Here is a 27384-nt window from a genome sequence, read left to right on the forward strand (position 1 = left end):
ATTGCTACTTAGAATGGAAAGCAGCCAGATGGGAAATCATCATTATGGTGCTGGGGGAAATGGATGTCTCTCAGCAAGGTAGCTGGCATTTAGGAAGATGACCATTCAGCAGTTATAGGACACTGGTAGGTCACCAAGAAGCTCATCCTTACCAAAGAGGTCAACTGATTTTTACGTGTGATATTCTAATTGAATTAGAGGTAGCTACCCAGTGGATAGACCATGCTGTTGAGAGTCAAGAAGACTTTCATTCAAGCAAAGAACTGGGTTCAAATGCCATTGCTGGTGCCTATTAAATACAGTACATTGGATTAGTCACTACCTCTGTGTATCTCAGACAACTCCCTTGGATTTATCTACTAAGCTATATATAACTGTTTATGAAATCATAGGTCAGTCTACCTATTTTATCCAGAAGTTAAAAAATGCAAATATTTATAATCGGCATTGGCAAAATTGAGTACTCTAAATAATGCCTCAGGTTGGCGCTAGGCTATGAGGTAAAGGGCTTTTGGAATTAGGAATGGCAAAATAGAGTAGTCTTAAAATATACTGGATTTGGTGCCAAGCTATAAGGAAGGAGGCAGCTAGGAAACTCAGTGGATGGAATACTGGGCCTAGAATCAGGAAGACTCATCTACCTGAGTTCAACTCTGGCCTCAGACACTTCCCAGTTATGTGACCCTGGGCAGGTCGCTTTACCCTGTTTGCCTCAGTTTCCTCATCTGTAAAATGAGCTGAAGAAGAAATGGCAAATCATTCCAATGAATTGCCAAGAAAACCCTGGAAGTAGATGACTGCCTATCTAGTTTTTACTTTCAGCGTGAAACGGAAGGACCTGCTAATTGAAAGGTAGTTGTGTTGATCATATTTGCTTTCATTTTTGATGATATTGTTAAAAGGAAAATCCTATATTTGGGCCTTTGCCCTGATTAAAGAGGCAAAACCCAGGAAGAGAAAGTTAAAAACAAGTTTATTAACAACACCAAGGCAGCAGGAATTGGTGCGCAGGGCCTTTTAAAAATTTTTTTTATTGTTGCTGTTGTTTTTCAGTCGTTTTCTTGGCAAGGGTACTAGAGGGGTTTGCCATTTCCTTCTCCAACTTATTTTACAGATGAGGAACTGAAGTAAATAGGGTTAAGTAAGAGGCTGGATTTGAACTCAGAAATATGAGTTTTCCTGACTCCAGGTCCAGGGCTTTTTTATAGACAGAAGTAAACCACTCCCATATGGAGGAAATATAATCCTGATTCATACACATTTCAATGAGGATATGGAGCTAATGCCACCTCAACACTTTTCAAATAAGAAGATGTGGTAAGTGATCATGCTCAGGGGTTGACTGCCAGGTACACATTATAAGGAGGTGGGATTATCAGGAAAGAGATAAGATGACGAGTTTGGCTGGCTGACTGCCCTCTCACACAAGACCCTACTCTGCAGGCCGGCTGCACCTACCCAAAATACAGAAAGGTTAAAACATGGGGTCACTTCAGAATGACTCTGCATTAGTAACTGATTTTATACAAAAACCATTGCATAATCCACCTTAAGAGCTGCAGTAACGAAATCTCCTTGTAAATTGTAAAGTGCTATCTGAACGTGAACTATTATTATTTTGCTTAAGTGACAGAGATATCCTACAAATCAATATTAATTCTGCTAAGTAGGAGGCTTCTCAGATGCATCTTATACATCTCCAAAAAGACAGATATGTTCAAAAGGATGGGAGATTGAGTCGAAAGCTACAAAAGGTATAAACATTTACATTTTCAGTGAAAGAAAATATTGTGATATATTCTCTCAGCCTATCCTTAGGGGAAAATCCCTGAGGGTTGGAGTTGGTAGCATGGATGTCATCTTCATTGTGAAAGACCTGTGTCTGTAATTGGGGCACAAAACTAGATTCAATTGCACATTTGTCTCTTCCACTCTCCACTCTCCATAATATTTCATTTGTGATGACCTCATTTTGCAATGAGGACTTAAAATATTTTTATCTCTAGGCTACAGAGCATAATCTTAACCTTTTAACCCTTATGTCTGCTTTTCTTTCTCACCTGGTCCCTGTATTTAAATAACTTGCCTGTGCTTTTAAAAATCTTTTCTCCCACAATTGACTTGGTGAAATGGTTATTGTTATATTATAAATCTGGGGCCCTTTCTGCCATAAAATCTGAAGTCAGTCATCCCTGTCTTCAATTCAGCACAGTGTATTTATTAAATGCCTACTATTCAAGGCATTCAGCAAAGCCCTGAGGATAGAAAGTTAATAAGAAAGAAACTGTCTCTGCCCTCTAGGAACTTAACAGAGTGCAAACAAAGTGCTGGGAGAGATTTTAGGAATTGTGAGTGGTGGAAAAGGTTAGGATTTGGGGAATCGAGCAAATTATGTGAAAGACAAAGCACTTGAATGGAACTACGAACTACAAATGGGATTTAAAGAGTCAGATGTGTGGGGTTTCTTGTTTTTTTGGGGTGGGGTATGGAAGGGAACAGAGAAGGCATTTAAGGCATTAGAATGAGCTGAGGTTGGAAAGAGTGAAAGTCTTTGGAGTAGCAGTGATTAATTTGGTAGGATCATAGAGTATGGTATAAAAACAGTGTGAGAATAAGGCTAGAAAGAAAGATTTTAGTCAGGCCATAGAGAGAATTGAATATTAGACTGAAGAGAATTTTACTGGGAGGCAGAGCAAAGATGGTGGAGTAAAGGCAGGGACTCACCTGAGCTCTCCCCTGAACCTGTTCAAATACCTTTAAAAATGACTCTAAACAAATTCTAGAGCAGCAGAACCCATAAAAAGTTGGAGTGAAACAAATTTCCAGCCCAAAACAACTTGGAAAATCAGGAGGGAAAGGTCTGTTGCAACACTGTGAGAGAGGAGCACAGTCCAGTGCAGGCTGTGCCAGTGTAGACTGGGCCCCAGCAAACCCGGAGCAGGTCTGAGGACCACTGAATCACTGACAGCAGTGGCAGTTTGCAGACCTCTCAAACCACAGATGCCAAAAGCAACTTGGAAGGTCAGCAGGAAGGGTCTGTTGCATCAGGGTGGAAGTGGAGCGTAGTTCAGCGTGGGCCACACCAAAACAGCCCCAGCCACAGCAAACCGGGAGTGGACCTTAGAAGTGACAAAATTGGCAGTGGCAGTGACTGCTTCTGGAGCTCTCATCCCACAGATGGTGAGAGGATTGAACAACTGGTCAAAAGATTACATGGGTCTCTTTGGTAGCATTGAAGCAGGACTCTGTTTCTTTGTCTGTACTTGGATTGGGGTTGCAGTCCTGGGTGGCAGTCCTGGGGTAAGAAGGAGCATTAGCATAGCAGAACTAGCAGCAGCAGTAGAGAATGGACCCTCCTCATAGTTCTAGGGTAGAAAAAAGTGCTTGTGGTCACTCACAGACCAGAGCACAGGCCAGGAGAGGAGTAAACACCTCTCCATAGATCATACCACCTTGGAAGAACTGACAACTTACCGGTCCCTAGAAGTATCTCTGAAAACAGCTACACAAAACCCCTGAATCTTGGGACAGTGCACCCTCCACCCTGAAAGCAGAGCCCTACTTTAACAAACAGTTAAAAGTCAAGTAATATGCTGGGGAAATGAGCAAACAACAGAAAGAAAGTTATTATGGTGGCAAGGAAGATCATAACACACCCTCAGAAGAAGATAGCAAAGTCAAAGCTCCTACATCCAAAACCTCCAAGAAAAATAAAATTCATCTCAGACTATGGAAGAGCTCAAAAAGGATTTTGAAAAGCAAGTAAGAGAGGTAGAAGAAAAAACTGGTGAAAGAGACACAAAAAAAGTACTGAAGAAAATAACACCTTAAAAAAAAGACTAGGCTAAACGGCAAAAGAGGTCCAAAAAGCTAATGAGGAGAATGCCTTAAAAAGCAGAATTGGAGGTGCAGTTAGGTGGTGCAGTAGATAGAGCACTGGCCCTGGATTCAGGAGGACCTGAGTTCAAATCCAGCCTTAGACACATAACCCTTAACTAGCTGTGTGACCCTGGGCAAATCACTTAACCCCATTGCCTAGACAAAAAACCCAAAAACACAAACAAACAAAAAAAACCAGAATTGGCCAAATGGAAAAGGAGGTCCAAAAGCTCACTGAAGAAAATAATTCCTTAAAAATTAGAATGGAGCAAATGGAAGCTAATGACTCTATGAGAAATCATGAAGCAATAAAACAAAACCAAAAGAATGAAAAAATAGAAGACAATGTGAGATATCTCATTGGAAAAACAACTGATCTGGAAAATAGATCCAAGAGAGAGAATTTAAAAATTATTGGATTACCTTAAAGCCATGATAAAAAAAATAAGCCTAGACATCATCTTTCAAGAAATTATCAAGGAAAATTGCCCTGATATTCTAGAACCAGAGGGTAAAATAGAAATTGAAAGAATTCACTGAACACCTCCCGAAAGAGATCTCAAAAGGAAAATTCTCAGGAATATTATAGCCAAATTCCAGAGTTCCCAGGTAAAGGAGAAATATTGCGAGTTACCAGAAAGAAGCAACTTGAGAATTGTGGAGCCAAAGTCAGGATAACATAAGATTTAGCAGTGTCTATATTAAAGGATCAGACCACTTGGAATATGATATTCTAGAGGGCAAAGGAGCTAGAATTAACAATGAAGAATCAGCAAAACCGAGTATAATTCTTCAGGGGAAAAATTAATTTTTTAATTTAACATTAATGACATATTTAATGAGATAGAGGACCTTCAAGCCTTCTTGATGAAAAGACCAGAGCTGAATAGAAAATTTGACTTTCAAATACAAGACTCAAGAGAAGCATGAAAAGGTAAATAGGAAAGAGAAATCAAAAGGGGCTTAATAAGGTTAAACTACTTACATTCCTACATGGGAATATAATGTTTGTAACTCGTAAGACCTTTCTCATTATTAGCGTAGTTAGGAGGACTAGACAGAAGGCACAGATGTGAGTTGAATATGAAGGGATGATATCTAAAAAATAAATTTAAGGTGTGACAGTGGACTATACTAGGAGAAAGAGAAAGGGAGAGGTAGAATGGGGTAAATTATCTCACATAAAAGAGGCAAGACAAAGCTTTTACAGCAGTGGAGGGAAGAGAAGGGAGGTGAGGGGGAGTGAGTGAGCCTTACTTTCATCAGAATTGGCTCAAAGAGGGAATAATATATACACGCAATTGGGTATAGAGATCTATCTTATCCTACAGGAAAGTAGTAGGGGAAGGGAATAAAAGAAGGAGGAGGGGTGATAGAAGGGAGGGCAGATTGAGGGAGAGGGTGGTCAGAAGGAAAAGACTTGAGGAGGGACAAGGTAAAAGGGCAGAGAGAATAGAATAAACGGGAGTGGGGGGAATAGGATGGAGGGAAATACAGTTAGTAATAGTAACTGTGAAAAAAAATTTGAAGCAAGCTTCTCTGATAAAGGGCTCATTTCTCAAACACATAGATAACTGAGTCAAATTTATAAAAATAGGAGCCATTGCCCAAATGATAAATGATCAAAAGATATAATCAGTTTTCAGATGAAGTAATCAAAGCTATCTATGACCACATGGAAAAATATTTGAACTGACTATTGATTGGAGAAATGCAGTTTGAAACAATTCTGAGGTACTACCTCATACCATTAGGTTGTCTTAATAGGACAGAAAAGGTAAATGACAATTGCTGGAGGGGATGCGGGAAAAATGAGACATTAATGTATTTCGGGGGAATTGTGAACTGATTCAATCATTCTATAGAGCAATTTGAAACTATGCCCAAAGGATAAAACCATGCATACCTTTTGAACTAGCAATATCACTACTAGATATGTATCCCAAAAGAGATTAAAAAAAAGAAAAGGACCTATATATACAGAGGTATTTATAGCAGCTCTTTTTCTGGGGGTAAAGAATTAGAAATTGAGGAGAGTTTTATTTATCAATAGTGGGGCATCTGAAGTTTTTGCAAGTCAGTGGTATATTCAGAGTTGAATACTAGGAAGATTCATCTGAAGACATGGGAAGCAGAGTAGAAACGGGTCATGCTAGGTGCACTCAACAGGTACTAAGGACTAGGATTAGACAGTTGCAATACAGATGGAATGGAGAGGAAAGATAAGAAAAGTAAGGAGTTGTAGGGCATTGTGGGTGTTTGAATAGACAGGATCTGGCATCTCATTATATATGGGAAAAAAGAAAAGGAAGAAATAGAAGAGAGGACTGAAGGTTTAAGCCGGAATGACTGACCGGGAGAACTGTGGTGTCATGAATAGGAATCAAGAACTTAGGATAGGTAGAGTTTTTTTTTTTTTTAATGGGGAGGAGAGATGGTGAGTTGGGTTTTAGACATGGTGAGTTTGAGGTATGGGCAAGCATGGCTATAGGTCTAAAGCTCTGGGCAGAGTATTTGAATGTATTATAAACTACACTCTTGGCTTAACACAGCTTATCTTCATAGATCCATGGATCTGGAGATGCTCCTTTTTTTTGTTCACTTTTAGGCAATTGGGGTTAAGTGACTTGCCCAGGGTCACACAGCTAGTAAGTGTCAAGTGTTTGGTCTGAGGCCAGATTTGAACTCAGGTCCTACTGACTTCAGGGCTGGTGCTCTACCCACTGAGCCACCTACCTGTCCCTGGAGGTACTCTTGATGTCGTTGGAAACTAGAACTCATTGGGCAGTCTAATGATTGATTGTGTCAAGCAAGCCAGTTATCGCTGTACTTGCACTAAGAGAGACAGACAAGTCAGAGACTGACAAAAAGATAGAGAGAGGATCTTTCTCATATGCTAAGCTATGTAACCTTAACAGCCAGTGTGGCAGGTGGACGTGGGGTTTGAAACCTGTCTTCATCATTTCTTAGCTGTGTGACCTTGGGCAAGTCATATCAACCTTTCCAAGCTTCAGTCTTCCCATCTGAAAAATGGGGATGATAATGATAGCTAGCATTTATTTAGCACTTTAGGGTTTTCAAAGTATGTTACATATGCTATCTCACTAATCCTTGAAATAGCTCTTCAAGGAAGTCGTTATGTTATCCCTATTTTACAGAAAAGGAAACTGAAGATGTTATACAACTAGTGTCTGAGGCAGGATTTGTGTTCAAGGCTTCCTAAGTCCAACCCCAGCAATCTATCCACCACAGCACCTAGCTGCTACTACAGCTTGGTGCAGTGGGTTGGAGAGCTGATTTCGATGACTCTGGAGGAGAGAATGAGGCTGGTGACTTTGCACAGCCCTGCCTCACTTAAATCCAATTCACTTGCAAGTCAGACATCACCCTCCTGAGGTCATCGGTCCTCTCTGAGAATGAAGGGTGAACTACAACAAATTGAGCTGACTATGGAGTCAGAAAGACCTGGGTTAAAGCCGGACCTCTGACTAAAGTCTGATTATATAACTCTGGACAAGCCACTTCTCAGGGTACTCAGACAACTCTCTAAGACTGGTTCTTAACTTGAGATCCATATATTTCAGAGGGTTCATGAACCTGGAGGGGACAAAAATAATTATGCCTTTATTTCAATATCACTGGTTTCCTTTGCAATCCTATGTATTTTATTTTATGCTTTTAAAAATCTAATTCTGAAAAGGGGTGCATAGGCTTCATGAGATGGCTTATGGGGTTTGTGACCCAAAAAGATAAAGAACCCCTACTGTAAGTCTGTAAATTGCAGAGAAGGCAATCCTTGGCATTGGCTGAGGGAGTTTTGTCAGGATCTGCTAATATTACAAGTTAAAAAAAAACCAATAAAACAAAATTACCCACCTTTTAAGGTTATTGTGAGGCCCAAATATGATAACCTATGTAAAATAGTATAAAAATCTTAGCTAATATTATATTGGGGGTTATCGGGTCTTCCTTTGTGTTTCTGCAGAAACAAATGATTGCCTTTCTTCATGAAATATCCCTTAACCTTTGACTATCATTGCGGCTGTAAGAGTTCTTGTTTCTCTCTCTGCCATGAGTCCCGGGGGCCTGCCTACGTCTTCTTTTCTTGCATTTGCCCTGGTCTCCTGGTCTCCCTGCATTAGGCCTACCTATGGAAGTTGTGCCACTCTGGGCCCTTAGTTGCTGCTACCTCTTCTCTGCTGCAGAATATATGATATTTTAAGCCATGGACGGGAATGATGTCACTGCAGGTGTCGTTGTAACAAGAGATAAAGATCAAGGGCCCTAACCTTGGGGAATTTCTACTTTTTATTGTACAAGAAGAGAAAGATAATAATAATAACAATAACAGTAACCAAAACCAGCATAATAATGATAAAAATAGTGATCCTAGCTAGCATTTATATTATTACTTTTATCATTATCACGATAGTTTTTGTTACTCATTATTATCTTCCTCTAATTATTATAGCTAGCATTTGTATGAAGGCAGCTAGGTGGCAAATGGATAGAGTGATGGCCTTGGAGTCAGGAAGACTGGAATTCAAATCTGGCCTCGGACACTTACTCTGGGCAAGTTGCTTAACCCTGTTCGCCTCAGTTTCCTCATCTGTTAAATGAGCTGGAGAGGGAAATGGCAAATCATTCCAGTATCTTTGAGAAGAGAACCCAAAATGGGATCACACATGACTGAAATGACCGAACAATAAGAATATCACAACTAAGGGCTCTTAAGGTTTAAAAAGTGCTTTACACCAAAAACTTTGGGTGATGGTGCTATTATCATTATTTCCATTTTACAAATGAAGAAACTGAAGCAGACCAGGGTTAAGTGACTTGTCCAAGGTCACACAGCTGATCAGTGTCTGAGGCCAGATTTCAATCCAGGTTTTTCTGATTCTAAGTCCACAACACTTTATCCAATACACCACCAGTTAGAGATAGAAGAGGAAAACTATGAGAATTCAGGGCATGGAGGCTAAGAGAAGACAGAAGGTCTAGAGGGAAGGAATGATCAATAGGGTTAGATGTTTGAATGATCAAAGATTGCGAAGACTGAAAAAAGCCCATTGGATGTGAAGGTTAGTTATTAGTTATTTCACAGAGTAGTTTCTGTTGAATACAGGGATAGTTAGGTAGCACAGTGGATAGTGCTGGGCTATGGAATTCTCATCTTCATGAGTTCAAATCTGACCTCAGACACCTGCTTGCCATGTGACCCTGGGCAAGTCACTGTTTGTCTCAGCTTTCCCATGTGTAAAATGAACCGGAGAAGGAAACGGCAAACCACTCCAGTGTCTTTGCCAAGAGAACCCCAAATAGGGTCCTGAAGAGTTGGACATGACTGAAAAATGACTCAACCACAACAACAAGGTGAGTACAAGCCAGATTGCAAGGGGATAGGTAATTTGTAGAGGCTGAGGCAAGAATGCTGGACTTGGAGTCAGGAAGGCCCGAGTTTAAATCCTGCCTCAGACATTTACTAGCTATGTGACACTAAGCCTCAGTTTCCTAATCTGTAAAATGGGGATAATAATAGCACCTACCTTTTAGGTTTGTTGTGAGGATTACGTAAGATAACACATGTAAAGTACTTTGCAAACCTTAAAGGTCTATAAAAATGCTAGCTATTACTAGTAAGAATGAAAACAAAGAGTTTAATCCTTTTTGCTAACCTCCTTGCATCCTTTTCCTACTGACTCTTTTTATTTTAATATTATTACTATTTTCATTTCCGAATTCCAGTGCCATAGCAACACTTCTCCTCTCAATTGTCTTATGTCTTTTTTTATAAGCTAAGGTTGCTCAGCTTTTCTCCAGTGCCTGACCCCTCTGAACACATGTTGGACTTGTACCTCCCAGTCATTGCATTTGCTTGGCAAGAAATCATCCACTCAGCAAAATAAACAAATAAATAAATCAATAAAAAATAAAAATCTGTATCCCTTCTCTAAGTGAGATAGTTAGAAGCTCTGAAGGCTGCTGACTGTCCCCAGCTGAAACAATAACAGCGAAGGAAAATCTTTTCTCTTCCCCATGGCTTTCTTCCACTCATTCTGCAGACATTTACTGTTACCAAAGTGTCCTCGCCGAGCTCAATCATCCCCCACTAATGCTACATTCAAAGATGAGGGAATAGAAGGTGGAAAAACCTCCAGGTACAAATGAGCAGTTGTCACATAACATTTTCAAATATGAATTACACTTGAAAGTCTAACTGGAAAGCCGGCAAAAAATTGCAGCAAAGAGCACCTCCGCAGAAGTCACATATTTCACAAATTGTGCAAATGTATCTTTACAGCATTTGGCATAAACCCTCACAGCTTGGGCTGATGAGTACAAAATTTAATTTGCAATAATCAGCCAGAGGCAAGGGGAACATGAAATTATGATGCTGCATTAGTTTTGCATTTTGCAATATATTTCCATGTAAATCAGGTATCATTTTAATTCAAGTTTGGATTCCCAAACACCCAGCACATGGAACCTTCCCTCCTACCCCCAAATGACTGTTATTAAAGATCATTTTTCAGGAAGAAAGAGAATTAAATGGTAGCCAGGCCAATACTGCCTTCTTCCTGGCATCACTCCCAAGGATAAGGCATAATTCAAGGTGTTTTACTTTGGAGGGTCAAGTGGTGTGCCAGGAATTTCAGGAGACTAATGGTACCTCTTAGCAAAACCTCTACACTATACAAGATATATGGCTGTCTTCTGGGGAGGGCTGACAAGTCTTCTGCCCAGCCCTCTTAAGTGATTGCTCTAACTTCAAGTCTAGTTTCCAGAGAGAAGGAAAGAAAGGGCTTTTTATCTGATTGTTAAATCTCAACTTTTCCAGCAACAAATAGATGATAACTACTTCTCTAATTAAAAGTGGTCACACATACAAGCTTGTGAATTCCGGAATCAGATGTAGGCTCATGAAAAAAAAAAGGTACCATCATAAATGTGAATGCTCTGAGGAAGCAGCCCTGGGGAACAGAAATATGGCTAGTTTGGGACAGAGGAGACCTTTTGGCTCTGTCATGGACTCTCTGTAATAACTTGGGCAAGTGACTTCACTTTCCTGGGCTTTAGTTTTCTCAGCTATAAAATGAAAGGTTCAGGCCAAATGGTCTCTAAGGCCCTTTTTAGCTCTGATATTTAACGATTTTATAGCAGTGAATTATGGTATAGAATAGCAGGTAGAGTTGGCTCTTGATTCCAAATAATCCGGGTTCAAATCCTGCCTCTGACACAGGAAACAGCATGGTGTGATAGAAAATAATGCTAGATTTGAAACTAGAGGATATATTTTCAAATTCTGCCTCTGCCCTTAGTTATTATTTATGTGATGTTGGGCAAGTCATAGCATTTGAGAGGTGGGTAGATTTAGAGCTGAAGAACCTCAAAAACCATATATAATCCAACCCCTTTGTTTTACTAATCAGGAAGCAGAAACCCAGGGAGATTAAGGGATCTGCCCAAGGTCCCACCAGAGGTAGGATCTGAACCCTGGTTTCTCTGACTCCAGAGCCAATATTCTTTCCACTGCAAATAAACTGGAGTCAGATGGGTTGTTTATCTCATGTCTTAACTGATAGATGGACAATCAACTGAGAATCACTGTCTAAGCCAATCTTAGTCGTGGTGAGCCATACAGCACCTGAGGGCAAAACACCAAGCTCATGGAATAATAGATTACAAATCAAAGGATGAGCACTGACTTAGAAGTGGAAGAGACTTAGGGCTGGGTCCAACCTTCTCATTTTGGAGACAAGGGAACTGAGACCCCAAAATGTTTAGTGATTTGCCCAAGGTCACATAGGTAACAAGTAGCAGAAGCAGGTTTCAAACCCAGGTCCACAGACTACCAATCAAGCACTTTTCCCAATATACCACTATACGCTCATCCATCCTAATAATAGTGATGCTACGAAATCTTTAGAAAATTGTTATTTTTTAAAAAATCAAGCATAAAGGTATAAATGTGCTCCCATTTTATGTACATAATAGTTGTGTCCCTGAAAGATTTCTGTATTATTATTTCCTTTTCTAAGTCCAATCATATTATAAATATGGCTGCTAGAGGCTTAAAAGAAGTCTGTGATGAATCCTTTTGTAAAGTAAGGAATCCCAATGTAAAGGGAATAATTATTTCTGATTTATCTGTTCTGTAAGTGTGATTTTTTTTTTGTAAATTATGTTTTTTTCAAAGTTAGACACAGCTGTCCTTTCCTACATTTGAGTACCACATTCACTGCTACCTTTTATCTGACCTTACAACGAAAGTCAATTTTCCCTCTTGGTTAGCTTTTATACTGTCACAAGGCCATAGAACTCAGCTGGGATACATAGGGAGGGCCATTTTTCTCCAAAGATGTATTTTCAACTACTGTAGTTTCCCACTTATAACCACCATTCACTAAATTACATGCATTCCTTGAATTAGCATCAGCCTTTACTGGAAATCTTTAATGATTATAAGTAAGAGGTGGGGCTTTTTTGTAGTTGAGGTATAAATGTGAGCAATTAAAAACTAAAAATACAAAAGAAAACAAAAAAAACCATGTAATATATTTAAGCAGTAAGATTCTTCCTAAAACGAAAACAATCAACTACTTTAATAATTTGTTTTGACTCCTAATGATTTTTTTTTTTTCAGGAAGTTTCCTTCCCTTATAATTCTACTCCCCAACCCAGTTTTTGGCCACATACCTACAGACATCACCTTTCTTCTTATAGTTAGGTTCACCTGTCCATTTCTGGCTGCATTATGCATGAGGTCAATAACGTATCGGTGTGTCTTTCCGGCCACAGGAATGCCATCCACGTAAACCAGCTCATCGCCAGGGTGCAAGCGCCCATCTCTGTCTGCGGAGCCCATGGCAATGACTGCTCCAATCAAAATCTAGAACATTAACGAGAAAGAAAATGATGCTTAAATAAACACATCCTTCCATACTCTGCCTTCTTTCCATATACTCCCCCACCATGGAGGACAATTGGGGTTGGAGATACAGGACAAGGTTCTATCTCTGGTGTGCAAATCTTTCCATTCCTTAGAGTAGAGGTCAGCTAACTATGGCTCCTTCAGGCCCAATCCCTCTCCCCTTCCTTCTCCGTCCCCTGTTTGTTTCCTTCAGGCCCATAAGCCAAGAATTATTTTTACATTTAAAACTGACTCTTGCCTTAGAGAATATAAACTCTGACTTTATGAAAAATCCTTAGCGGTTGTGAGCATAGTGTATGAATACAAATTCTTATTTTACATTCTGAAAATAAAGTTGGTTAAAACAAGATCTGACGTTAAAAACAATAACAGCATTTTCCCGTTTGGATGGATCTGACCTGGCCAAGGAAGAAGGATTGCTTGGACTATCACAGAGTAAAGAAGTAGGTTTGGGGCATGTGTTTCAGGAAGATGAAAGTAGGTAGAAAAATATGTTTGGTGGCTTTCTCTAAGAGTCTACCACTTCCAAAACCTCTCAAACCCTGCTCCAGTCTTTTCTCTTAACCCAATGTGGCCCAGTCAAAACAACATAGTTGCGCAGTTCTTTCCACCAAGGAATAATCTCTCAACTTGGGTTTTTTATCTAAAGGTGCATAGCACCTAGGAGGAATGTCTCCTTGTCTGGAAAAGCTATTCCCCAGAATCTGGTCGTCATTTTCAGGGAGGGTAAAATCTAGGTTTTCAGCTTTCATTGGAGTTTATGAAGAGGAAGGGTACAGGTGTCCATATTTCAATCCTGCTGGTAATAATCCATTTGGCCTGTGAACAATTTTGCCAGTCCATAGATTTTTGTCAGTTCTCATTTCAATTTCCCATGATTATTTGTGTTTGTGTCTCATCCTGCTACTGAGCTGTTAAGCAAATGTCATAAATGCGGCACTGTCTTAGCTAAACTGTTTATCTCAGCACCTAGCACAGTGCAATGAACACATTAGATACTTACTACATGTTTGATGAATGAATAAGTCACGATGCAATTATCTTTGTGGTGTGATTATTAATAACTTGAAGAAATTTCAGAGCCACTAATTCTCCAGGTTGTGTTTTAATCTCCATGTAAGTTATTATTTGCCCACAACCTGGTTTATTTATTTGCTTCATCCAGCCAGTCATTCAAGGCATTTGTTAAGAGCCTACTAAATGCTGAACAATGTGCTAAGTAAGCTTTCAGATCCTGCATCTGTCTCCCAAGTTAAACTTCAAGTCAGTCATGACCTAAAACCTTGGTTTCAGACAATGTATTTAGATTGAGAATTTACAATTAGGTTTATGTCTTTTAACTGTCATGTGAATGATGATGAAATTGTTAACAGCAATGGCTGAGGTAGGAAAGGGGTCTGCTCACTGCAGAATGTCTACATAGCAACCTGGCAATATAATTTAAATGACTAACACACTGACTGACTGTTGTGTAGACAGGCCATTCTGAATGATATGAGTGAAGTTAACAGTCCAATTCTCAAAACCTTAGGCAAGCCACTAGCTTTTTTCATTCCTAAGCCTAGACATTTCCAATACTGAATCTGATTTCTTTCCTTTAGCTCCTGACACACACACACACACACACACACACACACACACACACACACACACAAAACTAAACTAATGGAATCTTCTATGGGCAAGAAGTAGAACATGATATTTTAATGAAGTGACTCATTGCTATTATTATAGGAAGTCACAATTCTTCTGTTTTAGACTGGATTTAGAGAAAACTTCTTTACCTGTAAAACAGCCCCCAAATTTGCCACAGTTCAGCACCCTCCTGATTTTTTACATTCTTCATTTTTTCCCTTCCAGTCATGCTGAGCTGAATTTATGAGTTTCTTTTTAAAGACTTCCAATTTATTCTTCAAAAGGTTCAACCCACTACGGAGTGCTTCAAAGAGTTGGAAAAGTACTTTGTACGAGACCTAGTTAAAATGAAGGTTTACTCAACTCCATTGCACACAGCGACAAAAAAGCATCTAGGTAGTCCTACGCAACGAAGGCTGTGACCTTTTGATTGCCTGTGCACATTGGTGGGAGAGTTTATCATTAGCTACCTGGAGAAAGGAATGTTTGTGGACTTACTGCTGTGGGCTTCCTTCCTGGTTGGTAAATTAATCCCTTTTAAGGGAATGTTCTCCACAAATGAACCATTCTGACACCAACTGAAAGAAGCCATCTAACAAACAGAATACACACAGAAAAAAGCCACGACTGTAAGGGGAAAGGGGGGCAGTCTTTACAAAAGATGTACAATGAAAGGTCCCATTGGGAAATCACTACTCCCTTGGCCCCTGAAGAAAACAGAATACTAAGTATTTCCTCAAGGGAGGAAAAGCAGGCTATGCCCCATGCTCCAGCTTTGACACATACTGCAAAATGGAAGATCACAGCAACAGACCCATGTTTTTCCTGCCCTGTTTGTAGGGTTTAAAGATGATTCTCCCCCATACTAGTTTTATGAGGACTAGAATTTCTCAAAGTAAGGACTTGCCTATCAAATGGAAATGCTTACTTATAATTTAATTATATTTGAAACACCAATTCAGGATGGATGCAAGGTGATTTAAATAGTAAATAAATGTTTTAAATAAAGTAATATGATCATAGATTTAGAGTTGAAAGAGATCTTAGAGGCCATTTAGTCTAACCCCATCATTTAAAGATGAAGAAACTAAGTTAGCCCAGGGAGGTTAATCGACTTCTCCAGGGTCAACCAAGTAATAAAAAAAGAAGCAGGATTTGAAGCCAGCTCTTCCAACTCCCACTCTAGTGTTCTTTCCATTGCGTCATGCCTGCCTCCTCACTGACTGTCTTTGATTTCAGACATACATTAAAAATAATTTTAAGAGATATTTTTCTTCTCCACAAAATGGAAAATTCTTTAGTGAAGGAAGGTGGAAAAAAAGCAGAGTGTCTCTGTATATGTGCATAGAGGATTACACATATGGTTAATAAATAAATACCTTTGATAAATAAGAATGACTGCCCTTTATGTAGAGCTGTAAGTTTAAATGAATGTAATACGCAATGTACAAGGGCCAGAGGCAGTGTGATGGAAAGGATAGAAGGCCAGTCTTGGGGTCAGGGAGACCTAGTTCAAGACTTCTTCTGATGCAAAGCAGCTGTGTGATCTTGAGCAAGTCAGTTAATCTCTCTCAGCCCCAGGCTCCCCATCTGTAAAATGAGGGTAGCAAAAACACCCACCTGATGAAAGTTATGGGAATAAAATGAGATGAAGTAAAGGACTTTGGTAAACTTAAAGTGCTATGTAAATGCTAGTTATCAATCTCCTCCTCCTCCTTATTATTATTATTATTGTTATTATTAGTGGTAGTAGTATTATCACCACCTTTAATTCCACTTCCATGACACTGATTATTTTAGTTGGAAGTGACAACTTTACCCTATGTCAAAGCCTGACTCAGGTTTTTCCATTTAAAAAATCCTTCACAGACTTGCTCTTGCTCCCTTTCCCAATTGACTCCATCTACATCTTGCTCTCTGTTCTTTTGCACAATTTTTCTCCTAATGCTGTCCAGGTCTTTTTTCACTGCACTGTTTCCTGAATCTCACCATCTTAATGCTTTCCCATCTCTTCTCAGCTCACAGCAGGAAGTTCCATTTTTGTGGGAAATTTTTCATTTCTTTCCTTTTCTATTGTTATTTAACTATGAGAAGCATTCCCTCTTGTAGGAAAGATGCCCATTTGTTTTGTCTGAGTTAGAGCCATGCTGTTTATTATTTACTAAAAACAACACTGTTTTGTTTAATATGTACCATAAGATGTCAATACCACTTTATATGTATGAAAGCAGAAGCCTTCAGCTATAACCTATGGGGCCTCCTGCGGTTTGGGACCAATGTCTGAAATGCTTCCTTTACAGTGTTTGGACAGTTCAATGTGGCTACCCTATCTGATTCACATGTTATCTCCACATTTACGTTATATGGAAGGAGGAAGGCAGTTCTTATGAGGTTTCCTTACAGCTGAAACTTTCTTCCCTACCTGGCTCAGTTTGCTGGTTTTCAAGGTTTCCCATTCTCTAGTTGGTAATCTCTAGCTTTACTTCCTTCAGTGGGATTTAATCTTGTGCATTCCAATTTAAATGTTAAATTTGTAACTTTCAGCTTGAGTATGCTTAAAGTTATTCAAATGAGAGAAAAAAGCCAGCGTAAATCTAAACAATTACAATAAGGATGAACTTCAATCCATGTAATCCAAAGCTAATCACAAATACTTGAGGCCTGCCTACTGGAGGGAGCAGATGAGCTATTGGGGTTAGGCCAACTTTTAGAAAGATGATGCTTAATGTACTTTGAGCAGAGTGCAGAAAAGAAGCTGGGAATATGACCACGATTCGTCCAATTGATTGTAAGCTCCATTTTTAGGAAAACAGCTAATTTTGGTGTCAATACAGTTGCTTTGGTGCTAGGTCAGAAACAGTAAGAACTCTCTTTTCAGAGACCACATTAAATGTGCTCTGAACATTGCTAAATCTCAAAGTGTATGGCTTCTGTCCTCTATTTCCACTCAATGTGCCCTTTTCATAGACTCTGTAAGAAGCAAGCTATAAGAATGAATCAGTTCCTTATACATCTTGGAAAAGAGACCTTTATCAGAGATATGATATAAGTATTTTCCCCAGCTATCTGTTTCTCTTCTATTTTTATCCTGTATTTTTGTTTGTGAAGTTTTTTTTTTTTAATTTTAGGTAATCAAAATTGTCTTTTTTTTCTTCTATCATCCTCTCTATCCGTTTGTTATGAAAATTTCCCCATTTGTAGATCTGAAAGGTAATTTCTTCCTTGTTCCTCTAATTTGTTTAATCACTCTATCCCCTCAAAAAGAAGTATACTGCTATAGGAAGTACGGAATTGCTTCCTGTGACTCTGAAACATAAGAGATAGCAGAACTAAATAAGGGAAAGGTAGCTGCAGCTGATGCTGGCTCTCTTCCTCATCTTTAGTAATGTCTTTGAGCAATTAAATTATCCTTAATGGTGATGATGATGATGATGATGATGATGACGATGATGATGATAGAACAGAAGCTTCTTGAGGGCAGGGATTGTTTCATGTTTGTCCTTGAATTCATACTTACATTGATTGTCCATGACAGTGCCTGACACAGCAAACAATAAGGCTTGTGGTTGAATTGATTGGTGAGGAGGAAGATTGGTTGGTACTACTCCCTCCCTATAGACCTTAGCCAAATCATTCCCATCTCTATTCTCTGAACAGGCCCTGTGCTTTTCAACCTCTGTGACTTTGTTATACTGTCATCCATGCCTAAGATGCCCTTCTCCATCTCCCTACGTCTGATGAATTTCCATTCTTAAATCCTAATTAAATTCCCCCTTCTTTATGAAACTCTTTTTGAGTGAATAATGAACTTTACGCCTCAGATCTCATAGCCTTTGGTACCTCTCTCCTAGTATTACTTTTTATTTTTGTATCTATATAAACCCATAGATTTAGAAGGGGAAGGATCTGAGAATCTATGTTGTCCAACTTCTTCATTTTACAGTTAAGGAAACTGAAACCCAGGGAAGTGAGGTGACTGACCCAAGGCCACAAAATCAGTGTCAGGAAAATCTAAACTGAATTCCTCTGACTTCAGAGCCAGCACGCTTTCCATTGTACTACATTGTCTCCTGCATTGTTCTGTGGTACATCTTATTTCATGTATTTGTGTGTGTTTGATCAAATGAGATAATATTTGTAAAACCACTCAGCAGTTCTTGGCACATGACAGTTGCTATATCAATGTTTATTCTTTTCTCCCCCCCCACCCCCTTTTTGTCTTATATCTCTCCTGCAAGACTGTAAAGATTACAGAATGGACTTATTTAAATTTTGCATTTTCCCCAATACCTAATACAGTAGCCCCAGGCAGCGGATGTTTAATAAATGCTTTTAAATTCTGTTTCAAAATGCTGGTTTTTTGGGGAGAGGAGTGGAAAAAAGTGAAGTTGATAACCTTTGTCTTTTTCTTCCTTATTATTACTTTAACATTTATTGAATACCCCCATAGGATTCAGTCCATCCTTTTCACACCATTCTCTCCCTAACAATGAAGTTTTATATCTTTCAGTGCTGAGGTGAACTAGAAACCCTGCTGAATATGAAGTGAATATAGCTCAGTTATAACCTACAATAGACCTACTCTTATTCTTGGAAATATGGGTGAAAGCTTGGGCTCAGAGTACTTTCTTTTACTGATATCTGGTGTGGAAACTGGGACCTAGCCCTGGCCATGTATGTATCTGCAACCTTTGCATCAGATGACTGCAGTTCTTTCTGTATGGAGCTACACCTTGTGAAAGCCTCAGGGGCCCAAAACACTCCAAAAGTGTGAATTTATAATGGGCTTCAGAGATCAGTCAAGTCACATAGCCATATTCCCGCCTATTTAATTAATTAATGGTATCTGCGTTGTATACACAGAACACTACATACTATTTGGACAAGGTGCTAAAGGAGAAAAAAAAGAATGCTTGTCCTGGAAGAGTTTACAATCTAAATGAAGAGCCAAAACATACACATGCAATTAATGGAGGTGGCTTTAGAAGACTATAAGAAGCTCTTATATATACCATATATTACATATGAGATATATATATATATATGTATGTATGTATATTACATGTGTAAATACTGTAGATGTGTTTCTGAATGCAAATCATGTCTTAATTTTATTTTACCTTATTACCTCTTCTCTTCCTGTGCAACATCAGGATAATTTAGGTAATGTGACATTTTTTCTTTCTTTCTTTTTTTTTTTCATGTGACATTCTAAGGCTGACAGGTCCTAAATTTCCTGTCAGGGACTAAGAGGCTGGGTTTTTTTTCCTGAAGGGTTCTTATTTATGAAATTCCTAGATCATCCTTATCAGATCAGAGAATATGTTGTTGGAAGACACAATAACAGAATTAAGACAGGACAACTAGGGTGTTTCATGAATGTGTCAATCAGTCAGTCAATCAACATTTATAAAGCACCTATTATATGTCAAAATCTAGAAGACACCGACTACATTTATATTCTTTTGTTCAACAGCATAGAAACAAATGAGCTTAGCATCTAGTTAGCAAAAATAAGTAAGTTAAAATATGAAGTTACCAGAGAACAATGACTTCTCTTCCCTCTTCCTCTATCACCTACAACCCAAGGAAGTTCCTTCTTGGATCAAAGTACCTTGGTCTATGTTTCTCATCAACAAAATTTGTCCTACACGTTGATGTGAGAATACCTCTCACATTCCTTTTCCCATTGGTTAATTACTCTTGAAGTCTCCATTTTGGGAAGGGGCTTTAAAGCCATACTGCAGTTGGAGTCATACTGTGGAACATCCATTAACTACTGCGCTTTTAATCCTGGACTATGCCTTTGCTATGTGGGCCCCTTTCTCCCATTGGCCAGTTCCTCCTAGGGTTTCCATTCTGGGAAAGATTCTAGGCTGGCCAACTTTCATTTCCTTCACAAATATGCTTCTGACTTCCTGAACTTCAATACCATGCTCCCATGCTAGATATCTTCAACCCCACACCAACCTTTTCAGTTCCCTTTTGCCCATAACATTGTAAATACCTAGTGATTTGTACACGAAGTGACTTGTTTACTTTAACTCTTAGCTAAAGTCTTACCTTCTTCAAACCTTTCCCAGGTTTCCCTAGTTTTAGTGCCTTCCCTCTAGCGATTATCCCCAATTTATCCTGTACATGTCTTGTTTGTACATAGTAGTTTGCATGTTTTTTTATCCTCATTAGATCGGGAGCTCTTTAAGAACAAGGACTGTTATTTGCCTTTCTTTGTATTCTCAGCATTTAGCACAGTACTTGGCACACAGTAGGCACTTAATAAATGTTAGCTGAATTATGAGGATCTAAGACATCTCCAGAGGCCTCGGGATGGAAAATGCTGTCCATATCCAAAGAAAGGACTATGGAAGTCGAATCTCTCTCACTTATTTTTACCTTAAGTTGAATTTTGTTTCATCTTTCTGATGGTTCCTCCTACTGGTTTTAATTTTTACTTACAACTTCACTAATGTGAAAATATGTTTAATGGGTATGTAAATGTAAAGCCTATGTCAGATTGTGCGCCGTCTTGGGGAGGGTGGCGGGGGGGGAGAAAAAGGGAGAAAAAAATTTCAACTCAAAATCATATGGAAAAAAAAATTAAAAAAAATTAAAAAATTAAAAAAAAATGTTAGCTGACTGACTAACTGGCACACAGTAATTGCTCAATAAATGCTTCTTGCCTTGCCTTGATCTATACATGTTTGAGGAAGCATGTGCCTGGCAAAAAAAACTGGTAGTTATGACAACTCAGGCTACTCATATAAGGGCAAGTAAAATTCTTGGCCATGTCTTGTTTAATTAAAAAAAAAATCTCTCCCACTGCCTAGAATGATGCTCTGTGCACAGTATGGCAGTTAAAGTTTGTTGGCTCAAATTTAATTGAATCGAGTCCAATTTGCAATATAGTGTGAAAGACTTTTCTAGAGAATCCATGGGAATCAGTCAGCCTTTACTTAATACCTTTAGTGACACAGAAGCTCAATGCCTACAGATCAGCCCATTCTACCGCTGGACAGTAAGAGTTATTGGAAATAAAGTTCTTGAAGATTTGGCTCAGTCTGTCAGTTCTTACTATGCAAAACACATTTTTAGAAGTCATTTTCTAGTCTACATTTTAATATGCATTCTTAAGCTCAACTTCTCTGACACATTTTATCTTTAGACACATTTGACATCTTAAACTTAAACTAAGGCCTTATTCAATCTCTTTCCCCTTTTAAATAGCCTCTTATCCACCCAGAGTCATGAGAGGTATACAGACCTGCACAGTGACATAATTAATAGCCAAACAAGTGCTTTTTCCAAGTTCCTCATAAACCCAGCCGCATGCCAAATGAAGATTCCTTCCTCCTCCATTCTCATCCCTACAACTTACCTTAAAAATAATCATGTGGGGGATTGTATGACATTCTGCTTGATTTTAACCACTCTATTCTTTGCCTCACTGTCTCTCAGTCACAATGTCACATGTAATTCTACTTCTTAAAAAAACCTTTGATTGATATATTTTGTTTTCAAATTATAAACATTTACAGCTTACTTCCAAAAATAGCTGTCTTATACATATCCTCATCATACTGTAGGTTTAGTCATAGGCTGCTCTCTGGGAAATTTAGTACTTCAATACAACCAAATAATGGAATGATGTGAAACAAACAAAAAATCCAATCCACTTTAAAGGAAGATGAGTGTACCTTCTAACTGAATACAAATTATTCACAATGGCATATTGGAGATGGACATGCTGACATTTTGAAAGATCTGTCTTTTCCAATTGACCATATTTTTTTTTTCTTTTTCTTGCAGTTCTGAAAGTCTATTTCCTCTCAGAGTATTAAAAGGCATGATCTTTTCTGATATTTACATAGACAACAGAGCCATAATGGGGGAAGCCAGGTAGAATCAACTTACGGGTTGTCCAGGTTCATCTCCCCCAAGGATTCTGAAGCCAAATCCAGACTCCATCCTCCGAAGATGAACATCCAATTCTTTATAATCTGGACCTGGTAGAAAGAAGAAACCATTGAGTAATGAATCCTGCCTTCTCCCTGGCCCCTAGAGGAACTGAACATCTCAATGATTAATTCCATGGATATGATTAATGACAGTGCTGTCAGAGTTGGTGGAGTGCACAGAGGAAGAAAAAGTGTGCTACAGTGACAAAGATTAGACATTCCAAAATGAGGTTAGTCCCCAGAATAGCAGTGCCCAGCAAAGGGCACTGACTCATGCTGGACAGTGCTCCTGGCATACACAAAGAGTTCTCGTGGGTCCCCTGACTTAAGGAGAGAAAGTGTGGCATCATATATTAAGAGATGGGATAATGGGGAGTTGTTAATGACAGTGATCAAGATGTGACATGGGTGTACCCGAATCTCTGAGGAGAAACAATATAATTGATGAAAATTCCTCTTTTGAAACTTTTGAAAATTAGAAATAGTTAGATTTAAATTTGTTCTCTATGGGGTTCATGTGGAGTTTTTCCTTCCTGACAATCTTTGATAAAATATGCTTGGGGCTAAATGAACTCTCATCCCCCAAACTCTTTAAAAAAATGGAAGATACTAGGAAATGCATTTTTAACTCTATTTTCATATTCATAAAATGAATTGATAATATGCCATTTTCCCCCTGTTCTCTGGCAGCTGAAACAACAGATGTGTGCCTAAAATAAAATTTTACTGGCAAATTCGCTTGAATGGTATTTTTGGTTCTCTTTCACTCCCTGTCTTCTCCTTACACCCAGAAAAATGTATTTAGGAAAAAAATAAATTATTTACTTTTAAAAATGAATATTATTTACAGTTCTTTATTTTCCTATTCTATCTTAGTGGGGGAAAAACAATCTAAGAATTTTGGTGTGAATGGCAGGCATCTCCATTGTTACAAACTAAACAAATGGTTAGGAACTCTGTGGCTGCGCACCATAAATTCCTAGATCTTTAAGGATTTTAATGGAGTGACAAGAACTGATGGAATAAAAGTTGTAAGGTTATCCCCTGCATAAGTGAGAGATTTTTGGAAATTAAGAAGCTGGATGGAGTTTAAGGGGCAGCACCCTCCCTACTCTTCTTTGCTACTTTTCTCCCTCCTCTCTTCCTGAAACCAAATGGTTAAGTTCTGTGAATTGAGCAGAAAAAAAGGATAGATAGGGGAGACTTACTGGCTAATGGTTAGGTTAATCTTCTTCAAGTTCTATGATATATGGGGTTGCAGAGGTAAGGCTAAGTAATTATTTATATGTGGCCTTACCCTTTACTGAACTCACAGGACACTTCCCATAGACTCCCCAAGCCTACATCGCACAATCTCACCAATACATCCACAGAATAGATTGTATTTATTTATCACGTTAATAGTTATAAAGTGCTTTTCCTCACAACAACCCTGTGAGGTAGGTAGTTGGAACATTACTGCTCCTATTTAATAGATGAGGGAACTGGAGCGCAGAGAGCTTAAGTGATTTGTCTACTCTTCCATAATTAGCATGTATCAGGGACAGGGCTTAAACTCAGATTTCCCTGCTTTAGTACCTAATAGTTGTTCCAGCACAGGATGTGGCCTCCAAAGAAGGCACACCATTTCACCCTGAAAGGAACAGGCACATACTAGATTTATTTGTGGACTTTTTCATCCCGGGGGGTGGTAGATTCACAGTAATACATGGAAGTGGGATATGGATGGCACCATGACTACACATGACATGCTAGGTAAACAAGAGGACACCAATGATTACATGTGACATGCTATGGTAAAGTGAACACATAGTATGGTCTTTCATAGTAAGTAATATAATATCTTCTATCTACAGAAGAACCAATAATTAGCCTTTAAAATAGCCTTCTGAATTGATGCCTTGACAACATAATTTTACATGCTAGAAAGTCAAAGGAACTGAGAAATAGGATGAGTTCATTTTCCAAAGTCACTTAGAGGATTAGTGCTGCGGCCAAGAACAGCACTAGGTTCTATCCTCTACATCAGTGATGGCAAACTGAAATAGAAATGGCCCTGTGGACCACACATTGACCTAGAAAAACTACAAATTAGCATTGTCTATATTATATTGTATTTTTATTTATTTTATTAAACATTTTCCAATTACATTTTAATTTGGTTTCAGTCACAGGTGGGAGTTTTGTAGGCTACATATAGCCCAAGGGCCACATGTCCAACATGACTGTTCTACACTTCAAGTCTCAGGTTTGGTTTTTTGAGTTTTTTTAAATTTTGTTTTTTGGAGCCCATGACACTATGGAGGAAATAAGCAAGCAGTTCATGAGCCAACTCTAACATAGATGCCAGGAAAACAGTACTGTAGCTATCTGTGACCTTATGGTGGGAGTGTTAAGACAAGAAAAAAGGTAAGAGGTAAGAAAAAGGTAAGAAAAAAGCAAGAAGGCAAATTTAGCCACAACTGATGTTTGACCACAAGGCCGTCAACTTTGCCCTGGATTGAGCCACATTTCAATATCTTCATCATCATCATCATCATCATCATCATCATCATCATCATCATCATTGAGGTAGAGCTGAGACCTTTCAGTGAGGAAACTTTCTACATCAACTTTTCTGCAATTTCCACCTAGGGAAGGCTAGGTCAGAAATGACATTTTCTAAAAGCATTCTGAAAATCCATCAATATTATAAGAGTTCCACTGAGACACAGTGTCTGGGGCACAATAGGTGCTTAATAAATGCTTTTTGATTAGTTGAGAGGACTTTACTTTCTCCTATATTTTACTTTTCCAGCAGAATTACTTTCCACAGACATTTGTGTGAAGGCAGTGAGAAATTCTGACGCTCCTGATAACAGAATTCCTAGTGACAGGCCTGAGAATTCCAAAGACTTAAATTCTCAACAGTTATTTCTGAGTTGTGTGGAGGTACAGGGAGGTAAGGAGGGGGTCTCATCTCAGGAAACTGCTAAGGTTCCCAGAGGATAAGGGATTGATAAATGACTCAGCTCTTCTTTTGGGAAAGAAATATGCTAGCACGGAAGAGGAGTAATCCTTTACTTTAGTCAGTTTAATTTTAGTTAGCTTCAAAAGAATATAGTTTTGAACAGGGCAATTATTCTCTTCTCCCAAATACGTTCTGGCAGCAATTAAGATGGCCTCTAGTGTTCCTGTGGTCTATTTTCCCAGGTTCCCAGTGTTTGGAGATGGGTATGGCTGCTGTGTTATGTCATATCTGTGATGATGATTTCACTTCTCAGAACGGAAACTACATGTCCAGGCTTATTGTTGAGGCAGATCAACTAAACTCTCTCCTGGCGAGAGTCTTTTACTCATAATTGAGTGGTGGCTCTTGCTAACGTGCAAAGAATATCTTTTAGGAAATAGAGATGCAGCATCCAGGTATTCTCTTGATTTTTATTATAATAAAAATTTTTTTTTCTGGAGATGATTTTGATTTTCAACTAAATCCTTAGGAACATTTCACATGCTAAGTGGATCTCCAACACTGTGTTTGGAAAAGACATGGCTTTGTGCATGATATTAAGGAAGAGGTTGGGTGACTGAACAAAACTGATTAATTTTATGAATGGATTCAAGACTCAGAAATGCAAAGAATGATATTTTTGTGGATTAATTTGGCACATGGGATGCTGCAGTAAACATTTCAATTAAATTTTGGTACTTGAATCCCCTTCCATGTTTTAATTAAAACATAAGTACCAAGCTTTATTATCACAGTTTGGCACAGAAGAGTGCATTTATTCAATTTTCCTGCTAAAAATAAGCATTACTTTTTGTTTTTTCCTTGTAGAGGGAGCATCTCAAAGAGACAGAACAAGTCAAACATCAGGGATAGAAGAAAAGACTTACACTCATTGGCTTTGAAAATTGCTTTACCTCTGATCTATCCTCTTTACCTATGGATAAAGCTAAGTACATTTGAGCCTTGAATTAAAAAGTTAGTATCCATTAGTGTAACCTCATCTTCCCAGTTAGATATTTTATGTACCTGAAATGCCACCTTAAATGAAAAATGCTTTGTGCTTGTAGCTTGCAATATGAGCACAGTTTGTCAGACAAGGATATTCAAAGGCTTTTGTAAGGCAAGAATCAGCCTCATGGGTCCAACAAAGATTCATACTTTGTATTCATGCCTCTATACTTACTACATAAATTGCTCCCATCAGATAGAACCACACAGTAGAGAGGCTTCACTCACCTTCAGCCTCCATTTTTGTCTCTAAGTACCTCATTGCAGCTGAACTGTTAAAGAGGTAGGAGATAACTTACAATTCACTATAATTAGATTTTTTTAAAAAGTTGACAATTTTTTTAAGGGTTGTGGTCATCATCAGGGACATGTACCCTTAGGTATTTTAAGTTATTGGGCACATAGAAAGAAAAGTCAAATAAATTAAGTAGCTGAGGACTGATACCTGACTTCATTTTTGCATCTGTAATTATGAAATATCACTAGTTTCTGTTACAGATTATTTATATAATTAGATCCATAGCAGTTGATCAGTTTTTTGATCAAATGTGTCTGAAAAAAATGGTCTGAGAATCAAGTCCTCTCTACTCCTTTCCATACACACACACACACATACACACACACACACACACACACACACATAGAGTAAAATTTATAAATTGGCTTGCTATTTGAGCTACTTTGAAAAAGTAGCTCAAAAATTACATGTAAATACAGAATGAAATGATTCCTTACACATATAATCCTCACAGTGTGTTAAAACAAACAGAGATGGATAATGAGCTGTCATCATGGAAACATTCTGAATGTGTGTGCTGGAAACATGTATACATGAAACTATTCTCATTATGAAGAAATATTTTCTGGGACTGCCTTTCTTTCTCTCCATTCAGTAGTCTAAATAATGTGATTGGTTCTAAAAACACATTTAGAAGGAGATCCTTATTCCCTATATCCACCTCCACAATATATTGTGGCTGAGGATT

General features: G+C 38.5%; 1 protein-coding gene across 6 annotated transcripts in view; it reads right to left on the reverse strand.

Moving 5' to 3' along the window:
* Nucleotides 1–27384, reverse strand: part of MAGI2 (membrane associated guanylate kinase, WW and PDZ domain containing 2) — a 701300-nt gene that overhangs the window by 185863 nt on the left and 488053 nt on the right. For all 6 annotated transcript variants that reach the window (XM_020984495.2, XM_078154538.1, XM_078154537.1 and 3 more), the window contains 2 exons: nucleotides 22358–22449; nucleotides 12577–12769 (listed from right to left, as the gene is read on the reverse strand). In XM_020984495.2, the coding sequence (XP_020840154.2) occupies nucleotides 12577–12769; nucleotides 22358–22449 (285 nt within the window). The remainder of the gene's footprint in view (nucleotides 1–12576; nucleotides 12770–22357; nucleotides 22450–27384) is intronic.

The sequence above is a fragment of the Phascolarctos cinereus genome, unplaced genomic scaffold (genome assembly GCF_003287225.1).
Source record: "Phascolarctos cinereus isolate Bilbo 61053 unplaced genomic scaffold, phaCin_HiC Scaffold_1;HRSCAF=81, whole genome shotgun sequence".
NCBI lineage: Eukaryota > Metazoa > Chordata > Mammalia > Diprotodontia > Phascolarctidae > Phascolarctos > Phascolarctos cinereus.